The 18,799-nt window shown below is 37.0% G+C and overlaps 1 protein-coding gene across 1 annotated transcript; it reads left to right on the plus strand.

The window, feature by feature from the left end:
- The first annotated feature begins 1,022 nt into the window (after positions 1 to 1,022).
- Positions 1,023 to 17,002, plus strand: LOC123453256 (vomeronasal type-2 receptor 116-like). Its single transcript, XM_045141306.1, is given in 9 exon segments — positions 1,023 to 1,063; positions 1,646 to 1,783; positions 7,654 to 7,930; positions 8,325 to 8,754; positions 8,932 to 9,302; positions 10,560 to 10,787; positions 11,137 to 11,260; positions 16,090 to 16,493; positions 16,496 to 17,002. Coding segments are annotated over 9 exon segments (2,520 nt in total).
- Positions 17,003 to 18,799: the final 1,797 nt, after the last annotated feature.

Raw genomic sequence — 18,799 nt, forward strand, 5'->3', positions numbered from 1 at the left:
AATTTCCTCCCCTTTAATGACTGATTCTCCATGTTTCCTCAGCATCTGCCTCTCAGAATCCTCCAGAATCATTCTTTACAGAATTAAAATCAGTGAGTAATGATTTTTTTTTTTTCCGAATTAGGGTATCGCTCTAGCCCAAGAAGTACTGGAATTCACTATTCAGTCTCAGAATGGCTTCAAACTTATGCCAATCCTCCTACCTTTGAGTCCCAAGGGCTGGGATGAAATGCATGTGCCACCAATCCCAGCTAATATAAGATTTCAAATAAGGAAGTAAATCAGGACATTCTAGCATTATTTCAAGTCTTGAGATCTATCTCAACTCACAAAAGAGGAATTACCTAAATTTGTACGACTTTCGATACAATTCATATTAATAAACAGCAGGCTCATCATTCCACACTCATTCCTTTGTTACTTTATTTTATTTATGTATTTGAGAGACAGAATGAGGCAGAGGAAGACTGAGAGAGCATGAAAAAGAGTGGGCTGGCTATAGTCTCCAGCCACCCAAAACAAACTCCACATGCACGTGCCACCTTGTGCATCTGGCTTACATGGGTCCCCGGGAATCAAACTGAGGTCCTTTGACTTTGCAGGCAAGCATGTTAACCACCAAGCCATGTATCCAGCCCCTCACGCTCATTTATTTACTGTCCAATTGGAAAGCAACAACAAAAATAATTCCTTACTCAGGAGGTGGAACTTCAGTGTATGAACATAAAATATAAAGTTAAATTCTGTGTGGAATCCTGTAATTAGGAAAAAATTAAAAATGGAGAAAAACAATGTTACAAATGAGAATCTGGATCATCACAGCTTATTAATCTGTGGGACCTGAGGAATAAGGTGGAAGGTCGTGTATGAGAACAAAATATGAAGTTGAGTGTCTGCATTGTTATAGGGGAGAGACTGGGAATTGCTGGACTTGCCATGATTATTTTCTCTATTGTATACTCAGACAGTGGGAAACATGGAGGTGTGGGATATTACAAGCATGAAACTGCCATGAGCAGTGCATGGACCTCACAGTAAATGCTGTGATGCTGATGAAAGTGAGGTATGTAAAGATCTCTCCACTGCTTGAACAATGGAACAGACAATGCTGCCATGTCTGCATGAGCTGTATGAGCAGCAAACCTTTCTGACCTTTTCACCTCACATGTTGACTTGGAAACTCCAAGAAAATCTGCTTACATGATTTCAGGTGCTGTTCGTCCAAATGGCTTGTTGAAATTAGTCTGAAAACAAGTATGCTTAGGAGATTATCCCAGTGGGATTTATGCCTAGATATACCTGAACTTATAGCACCTGAAGCAAGAGATGATCACCACAACATGTTTTTCACCTGGTATTTATGACCTTGATATAGACCTCAGATGCAGAGCTTCAGGGTTATATTCTGTGCTTCCCGTAGGAGGGTGGCACAGACAAGAATGAAAGAAATTAGGATATAAATATCCCCTCTAGTCAGCAATAGTACTCAGAGTGGATACACACACAAGCAGGCATATGTTATATATGTATCTTCCTGATGCTGCACATTACATCTGAGCTCAGAGTGAAGGCTTGTGGACATGGGGAAGCTGATCAGTTTCACTTTTGTCGTATTTCTTCCAATGCTTTCTGTCCTTTTCTGCAGTTTGATAGAAACGGGCTGCTTTTGGAGACTAAAGCAAAATACAGAAAGTGACAGAGATATGTGTAAGGATTGTATGTTTTACATTAAGACATCAAAGAAGCATATGAGGAAATATGATTCATTGAAACAGCTTGACCAGTAAGTGTCAGATTGGTTACTTAATTTTCCACTTGAAAGTCATGAATAATGTGTAAGAAGTCTCTATATGGGTACGCTAACAGTTTTTTGATCCCTTGCTCTTTTCCACCCTAGCATACCACTTATGAATGAATCAAAATTTATTTTATACTTTACTGAGCAGAATTTTGCCACAGTCAAATGTATCTGATTTGTTCAGATTTCATTGTAGACTTTCCTGGTCCTGATTTGAAGTTGAATCCCATTGTGATCAGATAGAGTACAAGGGATTATTTCAATTTTCCTGTATTTGTTCAGGTTTGCTTTCTGTCCTAATACAAGGCCTATTTTAGACAATGTTCCATGTGCTGCTTAGAAAAATGTATAGTCTGCGGCATTTGGCTGGAATGTTCTGTAAATATCTGTTAGTTCCATTTGTTTCATGACTTCATTTAATCCACATTTCTTTCTGTTTATTTATTTATTTTTTGGTGGGAATGACCTGTCAATTGATGAGAGTGGAGTTAATTGAAATCATCCACTACAATTGTGATTGGTGTTATATGTGACTTAAGTCTCATAGTGTTTGATAAAACTGGGAGGCCCCATGTTAGGTGCATATATGTTTAGGATTGTAATGCCCACCTGTTGTTGTGTTCCTTTAATCAGTACAAAGTGACCTTCTTTATCTTTCCTCACTAATGTTGGCTTGAAATCTATCTTGTTAGAGATTAAGACAGCAACCCCTGCTTGTTTCCTGGGCCCATTTGCTTGAAATATCATTTTCCATCCTTTCACCTTAAGACAGGGTGAATCTTTCTATTGAGAGATGAGTTCCCTGGAGGCAACAAATGGCAGGATCCTTCCTTTTAATCCAGTTTGCAAGTCTGTGTCTTTTGGTTGGGGCATTGAGGCCATTGATATTAAGAGTTACTATTGAAAGGTATGTATTTATTCTCACCATTCTTCTTGTTTTGCAGTGCTTCCCAGTTTCCCTTTACTCTCTTATTTTAACTGTTATTTGAGTATGGTTTACTTTTTCCTGTTCCGTCCTGTCTGTGCTTTGCTTTCTCTTCAGTGTGATGGATTCCTTCAAGTATTTTTTGTAGAGCTGGTTAAGTTCTCATAAATTCCTTTTGCCTGTTTTTCTTTTGGATTGTCCTTATTTATCCATTAACTTAGATAAATAGCTTTGCGGGATAAAGTAATCTTGGTTGACAGTTATTATCTTTCAGAACTTTGGATACATCATTCCAAACCCGCCTGGCTTTATATGTTTGTGTTGAGTAATCTGATGTTATTTAGATGGGATTACCTTTTTCTGGTGACTTGTTTTTTCTAACAGCTTTCAATATATTTTCTTTGGATTGCATGTTTAGTAGTTTACTTATAACATGATGAGGAGAGGTTCTTTCCATGTTTTGTCTGTTTTGTGTTCTGAAAGCTTCCTGTATCTGCATTGGCATTTCTTTCCGAACTTGGGGAAAATTTTCTTCTACGATTTTGTTGAAAGTGCTACTAAGCCTTTGGAAAGAAATTCTTCTCCTTCTATACCCTGAATTCTTATGTTTAATCACTTCATACTGTCCTGGATATCTTGACATTTCCATTCATACCTTCCTATTAGCTTGTCTTTCTCTTTATTGGACTGTATTAGCTCTGCCATCTGGTCTTCTAGTTTAGATATTCTGCTCTCTCCTTTATCCATTCTACTAGTGAGAATTTGTACAGAGTTTTATATTTGACTGTGTTCTCCACAGCTAGCATTTCAGCCTGTTTTTCTTCAGTATTTCTATTTCTGTAGAAAGCTATACTTTGAAGAACACATTTACTTCTACCTTGCTTCATATTAGATCTTACTTTCCTGACAATAAACACCACAGGTGTTCAATATTAAGTGGCAGAGAGAAAGTATCATTTCAAGTAGATGCTCATACTTCACCTATGAGCACATAATCTCTAATGTCTGTGGATAGGGAACAATTTTCTTTGTCTGTCAAACTCTGGACAGACTTTTCTCATAGATACAAATCTCTCAGATAATAGAAACATGAGATTCCATGATATTTTCTTCTTTTTGTAACAGGGTACAGGAATAAGAAAGGTGCCAACTATACATTGTGTTCCTCTTTTGCTGTGTTTGGTTTGGACATAAGAATAGAAAGAATTTGAAACATAATAAGTCAGGTGTTTTGTAAAAATTCCAAGTAACACATTGGTGAAGCACACAATTAAGAAAGGACTGTAGAATATTTGTAGTCCTGGTAAAATAGGAGATGAAACTCAAATTTGTGATTACTTAAACCCTTCTGAGATCCTAAAGTGGCCAATGTTGCAAGTGGTAGCCACTACAATTTGCTAGCAGGATTGACATGTTACAAACAGAAATTTCTTCTTCTTCTTCTTTTTTTTCCCCCCCTTCTACTACTTTCTTTTTATTGAGTTGACACTTTGTATGGACACATTAACTTTTTTTTTTTTTTTTTTTTACCATCATTCCCCTCCTCCCTGTCCATATAGCACTGAGGGACTTCCTATTGGGATTACTGGTATACCCACCATGTAGTATTGGTAATGTGTTGTGAGTTAAAAAATCTGTTATTTGGGGGAATGCAATACTCCAGAATACATCATCAAGCCATGTGGCTCTTGCATTCTTTTTATGCACTCTTCCTCAATATCCCCAGAGCCTTGTTCACTGTGCTTTGTGTTTACCTTAGTGTGGAATCTCAGAGTCCTGGATTTTGGCTTTACCACATTCAGAGTATTATCAGTGTCTGTATCCCTTACCCTAACTCACGTTGTGAAGTTCCTCATGGAGGAAGCATTCTTGCTCATCTCTCCAATTCTTTTGTGTTTTCATCTGGGCCTTAGCTTCTGTGCTAGGGGTGGTTCACCTGCTGACACAGAGTAGGTGATCCTTGTTCTGTTGATATATTTTGGTTGTCCTTTGTTCTTTTTCATTTCTGAAGAAGAAAAACAGATTCTCCAATTTAAGGGTGAGAACAGGATAGCTTAAAGTGTATAGGAATTGTGAATTTTGAAAGATTTTGATGGCTGTAGTTTAATTTTCGCAAAAGACTAGTGGATGGTTCTCAGTGAAGTCTATCATCTTGGTCTCCATGGAATTCTGAATTGGCTCATCATTCTAGCTATGGTTTCTTTTCCACTGAGTGCATCAATTAGTTAATTAGAAAGGCATTGGTTACCTACATAATGTTCCTGCCACTATTACCTAGGTGTGTACTTCTGGTCAGGAAGGTTGCTTGGATATTGCATACTCTCTTGATTTCTCACAGCATTGTTGGCTGCTGTACAGTATCTCATTTCATGTTTTGAGCACAACATGGATTAACCATCTGGGTGCTGACTTCCTTCCAGATTCAACCTGATCTCTAGTTTTCTGTGATATTCTGCATTGGTTGCATGTGGTTTCTTCAGCAATAGGATCTCACTTTTCACTTTAGATGAGTAATAAAATGACTTGACAGAAACTTTTCTTGTTTGGGAATACTCATAGGTATCTTCAGTCAATGGCTCAATCTGGGTTGTAAACAATTTCTGGTACTTGGATTTTCCACCAGTGCCAAACATCTTAGGGTAAGGCTTCATCCCATCCTGTCCAGGCCCCATATTTATCATATAATCCCTCCATGCTCCTATTCAGGGTTATAGCTTTTAGTGTGATATTGATGAGAAAGTATTTTATGGGACCAACACATTTTGGATTTGATATTGATTATATTTCCATGCCCCTGTGCCTTCCCATTCCTCTTCCCCAAATCTTTCCATCACTCTTATCTGGCTTTTCCAATTTCTTGTTAGATATGACAGCAATTCATGCCCTTCCAGTTTAGGATCCAGGGGTGAGAACCATGCGAGTTTTAAGTTTCTATATATGAGTGAATTCACTTACTATGGTCTGTTAAAATTCTGAACATTTTCCTACCAATTGCATTATATCATTTTTTTTTCCCTTAGGGCTGTATAGAATTTGATTGTGTGTATGTACCACATCTTCATTATCCATTTGTCAAGTGAAAGGCATCTGGGTTGATTCCAGTTATTAGCCATTGTGAATTGAGCAGCTACTATCATAGTTGAGGAAATGTTTCTGGAGTAAAGAGTTGAGAATTTAGCATGGATGCCCAGTAGAGAAATGGCAGGGTTAGTTGTTACTATTTTCATCCTTTCCTGGAGTCTACATATTGATTTCTATATTGATTGTACAATTTTGAATTCCCACCACTAGTGAATTATAGACCCTATTTCCCTGAATAATGTCAAAATTTACTGTCAGTTTATTTTTTATTTCTATCCTTGTGGGAGTGTAGTGGTATCTCATAGTGGTTTTAATTTGTATTTACCCCATGGTTAAGAATGTTGAACATATTCATAGATGAGTTTAGCCACTTAATTTCTTCCTTTGACAGTTTCCTGTTGAATTCTCTGCCCCACTGCTTGAGTGAATTTTTTTATTGTTTAGTTTTTTTTGAGTTTCTTATAGATTCTAGATGTTAGGCCTTGTCAGTGGAATAACTGGCAAAGATTTTCTCCCCATGTGTAGGTAGTTTGTGGGTTGTGTTTAAGATATGTTGTCTGTAGACAAGCATTTTACATTTACTGTATAAAAGAGAGAGAGATGGTTACCCGTATGTAATCTTCATATAGCTCTGTGGGCCTCCTTATTGGACTGAATTGAGACCACAGCCATGCTATCCCTGTCAGTAATTTCCTTATTAATTTTGACTACTATTTAATATTACCTGTAAGGATAATCTACAATAATATTTCTACATTTAACCTGATACTATTCAGCTATTTTGTCATAAAAAGGAAGTTACGTATCACAGGAAGCAAGTGGAACTACAAAAATGATGGGACACTCTTCTAATTCCTGATGAAATAGAGTTCACATTAGAACTAGAAGAGATACCTATGCCTTTTAAGGAAGTATAAGAGCCAAGTTTTGCTATAAATAAATAGGATTGACTGCATATTCAGCATTACTTAGGGCATTGCCTCACTCAGTGGAGGATGGTATATAACAAAATGCCATAAGATAGAAATTTTTAAAGGAATTTCTGCATAATCATGAGGCCCTGAGTTCAAATCCGTGGCCCTCACCTACAATTTTGACACAGTGAAGTGCATCTGTCATCCCATGTCCTGATGAGTTTAAAAATCAGAGTTCCTAGAGATTGCTTTTCTTCACCAGCCAAATTGGTGAACTCCAAGTCACAAAAATAATTCCATATAAGCCAGGCATGTTGGAACATGCCATTAACCTCAGCGTTCAGGAGGCATAGGTAGGAGTATCACCATGAGTGTGAGGCTACCCTAAGAGTACATAGTGAATTCCAGGTCAGAAAGGGGAAGAATCAGAACCTACCTAAAAATAAAAACCAAAAGAAATAATTACATGTAAAATAATATAGAAAAACAACCAACACAGGTATATGGTACACACTGAAACAAGAATGTGCCCTCTTACACACACACAAACACACACAGTGTGGTCTTCCAATAACATGAATATGACTATACCCCTCATAGACACACCAAACTAACATAAACAAGATTACTACTGGATTTATTTTTCATTTCATACAATTGAGAATTACAGCATGAAGATATGAACAACTTTTTCTATCTGGTATACGTCTATTTTCAAGGTCATGTATGACCTATATATAACTTTATGAATTGCCTTTCATTTAATAATTTCAAAATGCCTAATTGATCCCTATGTCATGCAGGATGATATCCTTACATAAAGGTGAATGATTACATGAGAATTTCAGGCAAAAGAATCATTTATCACATGTATTAGCTGTATACTCTAATTGTTTTGAAGCCTCATCCATAATGATTACTGTATTTCTTTTCAGTGTGCCAGTCAAGAAATATCAATATATTCTGACAATGATTTTTGTCACTGAGGAGATCAACAGAAATCCAAAACTTATACCCAACAAGTCTATTAATTTTTACCTCAGTCCTTCCAAGTGTGATGATTCATGGACTATTATCTCTTTTCTAAGTTCCGGTATTGTTCCTAATTTTAGCTGTGAAAAAAATGAATGTGACTTACTACTATTCACAGGACCATCATGGGCAACAAGTGTCAAAATTGGGACATTGTTGTCAACCTTTAATTATGGGCAGGTGAGATTTTGTGATATGCAGAGTAGAAATCCTGTTTCGTTTTTTACCATTCTCATGTGCTTATGGATATTTCCAGTAGATACTTGGTTTATCCATGTATTGTCAGATACAGTTCACAGAGATAAAAATCAGTGATTTGGTGGGGTATTAGCACTTAACTTAAAAAAAAATTATTAGAGGAACTGTAGAAACATGCAAAGGTATTTCCTACAACCATTAAGTGGTTCATTACTTTTCCAGAGTCTTAGGCATAGTGAAATATAGTTAATAATGGTGTGAGCAATCATCCTTGCCAACATTCTTCCCAAGTGGTGATTAACACAATTCAGATCTTAGATTGAAGTTTCTTCCAGTGCTCTTCCTCATGTTGATTTGTATGTTCTCTGTCCTTTAGATTCACTATGGCCCATTTCATCCTATTCTGAGTGACCATAATCAGTATCCTTATCTGTATCAGATTGCCCCCAAGGAAACAAGACTGTCTTTTGCCATAGTCTCCTTAATGCTTCATTTCAACTGGACCTGGATGGGGTTGGTCATCTCTGATGATGACCAAGGTATTCAGTTTCTCTCAGACTTCAGAGAAAAGATGCAAGGAAATGAACTCTGTTTAGCTTTTTTGAATGTGATCCCACTAAACATGAAGTTATACAATACAAGGGCTGAGAAATATTATAAACAAATTGTGATATCATTGGCAAATGTTGTGACCATTTATGGTGAAATGAATTCTACATTGGAAGTGAGCTTTAGAAGCTGGACATATTTAGGCATCCGTAGGATCTGGGTCACCACCTCACAATGGGATGTCATCACAAATACAGGGAGAGACTTCATTCTTTTTTTTTTTTTTTTTTTTGGTTTTTCGAGGTAGGGTCTCACTCTGGTCCAGGCTGACCTTTAATTAACTGTCATCTCAGGGTGGCCTTGAACTCATGGCAATCCTCCTACCTCTGCCTCCCGAGTGCTGGGATTAAAGGCGTGCGCCACCACGCCCGGCTGAGACTTCATTCTTGACTCATTCCATGGTGCTTTCACATTTTCCCATCATCATCCTGAAATTTACAATTTAAAAAACAATATGCAGACAATGAACATTTCTCAATATCCAATAGACATTTCTGTGATAAAATCAGAATGGATGTACTTTAATTGCTTGGATGTTGAATCTACATGTATAACACAGAGTAAGTGTTCACCCAACACCTCATTAGAATGGTATGCAAGTCAACGATTTGATACAGCCATGGATGATGAGAGTTATAACCTATACAATGCTGTGTACGCTTCCGCATATGCTTACCATGAAATGTATTATCAACAGGTAGATAGTCAGCCATTGAGAGAACTCCACGAAGATAACTGCCCAAAGGTATGTACTGTCATCATTGTTACCTTCTCAGTAGTTCCATACATGTTTAAACCAAGTTGCTGGGAATGCTCTCAATTGTGGATGTGTCTACTTTGTCTAATTGCCTAGGAAGTAAATCTAAACTGAGTTTATTAGTTACTTTTTTCAGGGAAAATACTTGATCAAAATAACTTAGTTGAGAATGGTTACATTCTACCTCAGAGTTCAAGGCTATAGTCCATCATGATGGTGACATGGAAGCAGGGGCATGGAAGAAACTATGTCTATGGCATCTACATTTTGTTTTCTGATTTTTAAAATTTAATTAATTATTTATTTGATAGGGAAAAAGAGAGAAGGAGGGAGAGAGGAGAGAGACAGAGAGAGAGATTGAGAGAATGCGCATGCCAGGGCCTCCAGCCACTGAAAACAAACCCCAGACTCATGTCCCACCTTGTGCATCTGACTTACATTGGTCCCGGGGAATTAAACTAGTCTTTTGGCTTTGCAGACAAATGCCTTAACTGCTAAGCCATATTTCCAGTCAGGCACCTACCCTTTGAAAGCAAGGGTGATGAATATATGTGGTCATCTAGCTTTCCCTGATTACAAATCCTTCTCCCATGAAATAGTGCCACTTGCATTCAGAAGAATCATTCCATGTTTAGTTACCTACCCTAAAAATTCCTTAGTGACATGTCCACAGATTTGTGTCCATGGTAATTTTAACTCCAGTCAAGCAGAGAACCGTGACAAATCATCACTGTGTATACATGATGAAGACACTGAATTTAATGACATTAGTTTTGAGTGATCCATTTTTTATGTGGCATATGATCCAGATAGCATGCTCAACTGTTTTAAGTATTTGATATGTGATCCTAGTTATTTTTCTAATCTTGAAATCTAGATATGAGCTTGCTTCCCCATTCCAAAGTATCCTGATTGGTGTTATTGAGAGGCATCATGAGTTTTTAAAGTAATTCTGTATCACTGTTAATATTGAAGACCTTAAGGCTTTAGTTAATGTTCTGTGGATTTCTATAAATATAATGGGCTTTAAGGCTTATTTCAATAGCCTTACCTAATAATTTGGTGAATATTTTTATCAGTTTCTCAAAAAAGAAACTGATAAAAATGTAGTAATATTAAATTTATAGCTGGAAATTGATTTACTTCAAAGTATTGGGTACATGCAGTAATGTTTTGCATTACTCCTATCAAACATTACGTCTACTTGTGTATGCACTTAATTGGAAAATGATACATTTCTTTTAGTTTTATCACACTCTGAAGAACATGCAATTTATTAGCCCTGTTGGAGACCTAGTCACTTTTAATGAGAAAACAAAATGTGATGCAGACTATGATATTTCACACATTTCAAATTTTCCTCATGGTCTTGGAATAAAGGTGAAAATAGGACAGTTTTCTTCACATGGTTCCCTTGGTCAACAATTGTATTTGTCTGAAGAGGCAATAGGGTGGGCCATGGGGAGTAGGCAGGTATGTTTACCTAACTGTAATGCTTTACTATAGACATAAATAAATAAAATCATGTGGGGACTTATGTGTCCATCACAATTTGATCAAGTACCACATGTTGTTCAGGATTCTCTTTCCAGTGTTCTAGATTTTCTTTCTATCTTTTGAAAAAAAATATGGAAATGACAAGTTATTTCATCAAAATTTTCATAGGTATGACAAGATATAATGTATTAAATGGAGGGTAGCATTTCAATTTTATTGTAGATGTGCATAAAAATTTTAATAATTGTGAGTGTTTCAACATGTACTTATGAATGGGGTATATAACATGGCTAACTTTGACAACTATAGTCCTGGTTTTCCTCAGATTCCCTCCTCTGTGTGCAGTGAGACTTGTGGGCTTGGTTTCAGGAAGTTCCGACAGGAGGGAAAAGCAGCCTGTTGTTTTAATTGTTTCCCCTGCCCAGAAAATGAGATTTCTAACAAAACTGGTAAGTTGAAGGCTTAAAGAATCTTTCTCACCTTCCACTGTTTTCTCTACCTAAAGTAGGAACCTGTAGGACTCTTGAGGGAACCTGAAGAAACAGATAGTATCCCTTCCTTGCTTAATGTAATCACTTGGTTGAAATGATAACTACTTGCCACCATAGAACAGCATTCACTTGACACCATGAGCCATATTTTTAGTTCCTAGATTCACTGTATATACCAATTCTTCCATGATAAAATCACTCACTGATATTCAATAGTTAGTGAATATATTATCACTATCAAGGAATTCCACACATACATATAAGCTTTTTTGTACATAAAATGAAGTTTATAAGAAGGAATCTTCCACATCTTTATCTTCTCTGTACCCAATAGGTAGATGATGGATGTGAAATGCTGTGACATGTCATTTTTTGGCTTTAAGATTTATTTTGTTTACTTATTTATTTAAGAGGGAGGGAGAGAGAAAGTTATAATGTGAGTGGTAGCGCCTCTATCCACTGCTAATGAACTCCAGATGCATGTGCCACCATGTGCTTCTGGCTTATATGGGTCCTGGAGAGACAATCATAGGTCCTTAGTCTTAGCAGGCAAGTACCTTAACCAGTAAGCCATCTCTCCAACCCCTTTTTTGGCTTTAGAAGCATGTAATTTTGGAAATACTTTCAATGTAAGCATAATTTTTTATGAGTATCTATGGTATAACTCAGAAAGAAGTTAATTTTAAGACTTTAGACAATAGCATATCACAGACATTTAAAACCTTTATCAAGAAACACAAATATTCTGATTAAAATGTTGGGAGCATTGTTTCAGATGTATATTGAAGCACTTAAGTAGATGTGGGAAATGCTCAGAGGTTAAAATAAGAATAAAAAGAAATATCTCTGAGATGTCAAGCCTACTAGGTTGAACACAGAATGGATGAATAGGTGTTATTTTACATTGCCCTCTATTTTACAGGTGAGAAGGCAAGAAAATTTATGTGGGGAGCATGTTAGTGTAGAACCTTTAAAAATGATATAAATATTAATACCTCAATATTTTCATCTATTAGTGCCTGCAACATACTCTCATAACCATAGCACTTTTTCATTGTAGTAGAATTCAAAGTGAACAGGGAAGGGCATTGATACATGATGCAAAGGGAAAGAGGTTGACATTAATTTTTGGTATGACTGGATAACGTCATAAAAATGAATTGAAATAATATTATTATTCATATATAAAAACAGTGTTCATTCAAATAAAACTTTAATATATAATTCAAATTAATTACTTTAATACAAACTTTAGTGGTGATGGATAATCAATATTAACAGGGAAGTGTTTTTCATTTGTAAATGTTGACCATATTATGTGTACCAAATAAAGTGGAATGTATGGCTCTATAATGCAGAATAACTATGACATGCCTACATAATTCATGAAAATGTATGTAGATGAATTTATTATACATGATTAAGAGAAGTAAAATTAGAGTTATAAATGGAAAAATCTTTGTATATGGAAATACTCTATAATATACCATATAGTTCTTTTTAATCCCATTTATGATTCAATGTAATCATAATAAAAATTGTAAAACACCATGATAGAAAATACAAATTATATGTTTGAAGATTTTCTACTCAGTTCACTATTATGTGCCATGGCAATTCTTTTCACAGTTGGCATGTTTTCTTGTTCATAATCCTTTCTAAATAACTTCTTGACCAAATTCTAAAACATAGACTATGGATTGTTGAGGAAGAATTTGGAGAAGTAAGTAAATGGTATGTCCTCTCGAAATTAGTGCATGACTGTACTTTGAATTCTGTACTTTTCTAAATGAGCTTCATCCTCTGAAAGGAAAAAGATGATGATGTCTAGATTTCACCTGTGGGGAACACAGCTAGAAGACACCGGACATTCATTAGCTATCATGAGCTAGGTGCTTATACGCTCTCATTTTAATTGTAACTATCAGTTTAAAAGTGAATTTAGGGAACTTCCAACTGATTTGGCTGGCCATTTTATCTAATCCTTGTACAAGAAGAAGTTCCATACACTTTGGAGACTCTTGAGACACTGTTCTTCCCCCTTCTTCCTCCTATCCAAAAAAAGTAAAGCACAAGACTGAATAAATGTGGTGACTTGAATGACAGTTTTGATGTAACATTGATATAAGAAGAAAAAGTTCCTCCAAAAGCCACTAGAAGTGACTTCCCAGTCACTATAGAAAGCTTCTACACTTAATAACTAAGATATAGTCAAGAAAAAAATGATAGCACTTTTGGGGAAGGAGTTGGAAGAGAGTGAGTGGCCAAATATTAAAACCATAAACATAGAGTTGGGAGAACATCTGGTGTGAAAAGCACAGATGCAATGCCTATCCAATTAAGCAGATATGGTCTAAGCAAGCTATTGATAGGATGTTTTTGTTACTTTTGATTTTTTTTTTTTTCTAGGAAAGTTCTTCCTGTAGCCCAGGCTGACCTAGAACTCACTCAGAAGTGCTGGGCTGGCTCTGAACCCACAGCAATCTTCCTGCCTCTATCTCCCAAGTGCTGGGATTAAAGGCATGCACCATCACACCCAGCTTATTTTTTTAAATATACTTTTAAAAGATATTTTAAAATTTTTATTTGTGCTGGGTGTAGTAGTGCACGCCTTTAATCCCAGCATTTGGGAAGCAGAGGTAGGAGGATCGCTGTGAGTTCAAGGCCACCCTGAGATTACAGAGTGACATAGTGAGTTCCAGATTAGCTTAGGCTATAGCAAGACCTTACCTTGAAATACTAAAAAAAGAAGAAGAAATTGTGTGTATGGGCATGCCTCAAGACACTTGTGCCATTTGTGTATGGCTTACATGGGTGACTTGGGAATTGAACCCTGGTTCATCAAGCTTTGCAAGCAGGTACCTCTGAGCCACCTACCCAGGCCCAGGGCTTGGTCCTTTTTTTTTGCTTTGTTTTGTTTTTGAAACAATGTGTTACTGAAGCCTTGGCTAATATATAGACTTCACTGTGTAGACCAGGCTGGCCTCCAAATTGCAATGATCCTCTGGCCTCTGTCTCTCAAGTGCTGGGATGATAGGTTTGAGCCACCATGCTCAGCAACAGTGGTTTTTGAGGCTAAACTTCTGAAAGAACTTGAGTTAGTTTTCAACTACTAAAGCTTATGTTAAGGAAGGTAGTAAGAGAAAGGTGAGTACAGTCAAGTCTCAACTGCTAGTCGTAGCTTCTAGCAAAAACAAGGAACTCTGATCCCATGATTACCTTCACCTAAAAACAAACCAAGAAGCTACTTTTGGATAAGGTTATTCCCATTTGTTATTATTATTCAGGCAAAAAATTGGCCTGGGTATTAACTCAGCAAGGGAAGCTTTCCTTCTCTTCTTGTACACTCCATACCCCAGAAAACCTAGGAAAAAGGATGCTTCCTTCTTCCTGCAGTGGAGGTAAAGTTACTTCTGGAAGAAAGGGTAGAAACCAGAATAGCAGTCTGTATTGATGGTAACAAAAGCAAAAGGTCCCAGACACAGATAATTCCAAGCTTTGTGCTACATGATGAACTTTACTTCTACCCCACCAGAGGATAATCCAAGATTGTCTAAAAGAGTAATTGGTTGCTAGAGACTGCAATGGGTGCTCTGACGTTCACATTACAATTGGCTTGGGCACTTGTCTCAATAAACATTACACTGAGGTTAAAAACAATTAGTACATGAATACCTACTCCAAGGAGATGGATTTGAGCAATGGTGATATTAGAGTTAATTATATCTAGGGGTCTCCAATTTCATTCATATTTTTAAAAAATATGTTTTGAAACAATTATATGTACCTACTGACATCTGAGTACAAAACCATAGGGCATCACCAGATGCAGACAGACCAACTTCATAAGACAAAGTACTGTAGGGTGAGGAAACAATCACATCTTATTGTCTAAATTTATGGGTGTTCTCTAATTTTTTTAATAGACATAGAATCATGTACCACTCTGCTCTTGGACTGTACTGTTTATAGAATGCTGAGATAATTTTTTTAAAATATTTTATCTGTTTTTGAGGTAAGCCAAACAGAGGGTTTTGTTTTTAATGAAAGAGAGTATGAGTGAGTGAGAGAGAGGGAGAGAGAAACATAGAATTGGGGTGTAAAGGACTCTAGCCACAGCAGTCGAATTCCAGACATATGTGTCACCTTGTGCACATGTGCAACTTACTCATGCGTCACCTTATGTGTCTGACGTATGATGGATATGTTGAGTCAAGCATGCATCCTTAGGCTTTGCAGGCAAGTGTCTTAATTGCTAAGCCATCTCACCTGTAGTAGAAATTGTAAGAAATACCTCATGTAAGCAATGTTATCATATATTTCTAGTACACTGCAACAAAATTATTTTATTCTTTTCAGAAAATAAAAGGATCAGGAGAATTTGTAAATTTAGCTAACTGAATAAAATACAGGTTTGTTAGACTGAGATGGCTCAGCAGTTAAGGCACAGGTGTGCAAACTCTAACCACCTCAGCTCAATTTCCTTATATACACAGAAAGCCAGCTGGACAAAGTGGTACGTGTATCTGGTATTTGTTTTCAGTGATACTGGTCAGTCTTCCTCTGCTTATGAACAAATAAATAAAATTTTTAAAGCTTTGTTTAATCTTACCAGAATATGATACTCTTTATTCATTGCAAGCATGGCTATAAAGCAAACTATTTTAATTGTCAGTGGTAACAAGGAATACAAGTATTGTTCACCTCTGAGACACTTGTTTGCAGTGTGCTGTGCCTAAGAAGGAAACACTGCCACTATCCTGATGATACCTTGTGTTGTGTGCCAGATATGGAACAATGTGTGAAGTGTCCAATCAATCAATATGCCAGCAGAGAGAAAAACCACTGTCTCCAAAAAGCAGTGACGTTTTTGGCTTTTGAAAACCCGTTGGGGATGGCTCTGGCTTGCATGGCCTTGTGCTTCTCTGCACTCACTGCTCTTGTTCTTGGGGTTTTTGTGAAGTACCAAGACACACCGCTTGTGAAAGCCAATAATTGAACAAACAGCTATGTACTACTCATCTCCCTCATGTTCTGTTTTCTCTGTCCATTACTCTTCATTGGACATCCCAACACCACCAGTTGTATCCTGTAGCAGATCACGTTTGCAATTCTGTTCACTGTGGCTGTATCCACTGTTTTGGCCAAAACAATTACTGTGGTTCTGGCCTTCAAGGTCACTACTCCAGGTATCAGGTATCAAGGTCACTACTCCTAGTATCAGGTGTAGCTAACTTCATCATTCCCATCTGTACCTTGATCCAACTTGTTCTCTGTGGAATCTGGATGGGAAAATCCCCTCCCTTTGTTGACTCAGATGCACACTCAGAACATGGCCACATCATCATTGTGTGCAAAAAAGGCTCAGATACTGCCTTCTACTGTGTCCTGGGCTACCTGGGATCTCTGGCTATAGGGAGCTTCACCGTGGCTTTCCTGGCCAGAAATCTGCCTGATACATTTAATGAAGCCAAGTTCCTGACCTTCAGCATGCTGGTGTTCTGCAGGGTCACCTTCCTCCCTGTCTACCATAGCACCAAGGGGAAGGCCATAGTAACAGTGGAGGTCTTTTCTATCTTGGCCTCCAGTGCAGGGTTGCTAGGTTGCATCTTTTTCCCCAAGTGCTACATCATTTTATTAAAACCCAGTAAAATTTCTCTAAAGAGGATGAAGATAAAAACATATTGTCCAACCAATTGATTTTTAAATTTTACCTCATATGTATTAAAGTATGTCCTGTAGGAAACCCTTACACTATTGTAATCATTAAATGTTTTTAAAAAATGGTAAGGTATTTGTTAAGGTGTACAAGTCTTTTTTGTTCTGTAACATTATCAACTTGCTTGTAGAGCCTTCAGGCCAGGTTCGATTTATCAACACCAATTAAAATCCAATTTCACAAAGTGGCATATGTTTCTGGAGATTGTATTCAGTAGCAAGAATAATCATTTTTTTTTTACATCTCAAATTTTTAAATACACTTGGAAAAAAGCACTGGCATTGTATTGTGAATTTTGCTCTTATCAGTCTTGATAACTTGAAATGCATCTGATTCATTCTTCAGATTGTCTCAAGGAAACCTGCTACAGTATTCTGGATAGAGCAAATGTCTATGAGAATGTCTACAAGGTTGTAGTTGAGTGTTCAAAGAATATTCAGAGATACAGTGAGGGTGTGTGTTGGAACACATCCACCATACCAAAGGACTTAATGACCATACGGATGAGAAAGTCTCTCCTAAATTACAGTTCCCAGAACAAAGGGTTCAGAACGTAATGGTCAAGTTCTTGAGTCATGGTGTATGTGTGTTCATGTTGCCCCGTTTCCTGCTTATTATAAGATAACATTTGTTTCAATTCAGTCCTTGCCCTTGAGCAGTGTGAATTCATTTTCCTTGGAACTTACATCTGTGCAAAACAGTTTTTTTTTTTTTCTCAAGATGTGTTTGATAATTACCCTGGGCTATAAAAATACAAGCTTTCCTACAGGAAACTGTCAGGTGCTTCAGATGTCTGGCCCCTGTGTCTCATTTCAAATCTCTCCTCTAGCATGCCAGGAATCAAGATTTCATAGGTATGATTAGGAGGAAGAAGAATAGTTCCCTTTGGAAGAAGTTCTTTCCCTCTCTCTCTCTCTCTCTCTCTCTCTCTCTCTCTCTCTCTCTCTCTCTCTCTTTCTTTTTCAAATAAATAAAAAAATAAAATATTTAAAAGAAAAAGTTTTACCTTTTTTTCAAAATAAATTTTATTATTTATGTGAGCGAGAAAGAGAGAAAGGATCAGGGAGGGGGAGAGAGAAGCAGCATCTGGCTTATATTATGTGGATTCTGGTGAATTGAACCGGGATCCTTCAGCTAGCAGGCAAGCACGTTAGCCACTAAGCCATCACTCCAGGCCCCAGTTTTGCCTTTTAATTATGTAATCAAGAGGAAAAATTCTATCATACTGCTTCATGACACAGTTGGGTTCATATTGCTTCTCTAACCATCACTGAACCCATCCTCTCCCCAGGACCGTTCCACTGCTGTAATCTGAACTTGCATTTGACTGCCAACTCTCCCCTCCTCTCATACCACCGTAGTTCCCCTCATTCCAGTCCTCAGTCTAGTTTCCTTACTAATACTACTGATGCTTGAAACTATTTATAAACAAATCAAACTATTCCATTTTAGGGTCTGCATATGAGAGAGAACATGCATCCTTTGTATATCTGACCTTGTGCTGTGCAATCTGTCTTAGTGTAATATTTTCAAAGTCCATACATTTTCAAGCAAATTTCTTTTTGAAAAAAAATTTATGTACTTATTTGGATATAGATAAATGATAGATGATAGATTAGATAGATAGATAGATAGATAGATAGATAGATAGATAGAGAGAGAGAGAGAGAGAGAAGATAGACTACTATGGGTTTATGAGTAGATCATGGTTTCTTGCCACAGCAAAAAAAAAAAAAAAGTCAGACACATAGACACATCTGGTTTGACCTATGTACTAT

The sequence above is a fragment of the Jaculus jaculus genome, unplaced genomic scaffold (genome assembly GCF_020740685.1).
Source record: "Jaculus jaculus isolate mJacJac1 unplaced genomic scaffold, mJacJac1.mat.Y.cur mat_scaffold_36_1_2353498_arrow_ctg1, whole genome shotgun sequence".
In the NCBI taxonomy this organism is placed as follows: Eukaryota; Metazoa; Chordata; class Mammalia; order Rodentia; family Dipodidae; genus Jaculus; species Jaculus jaculus.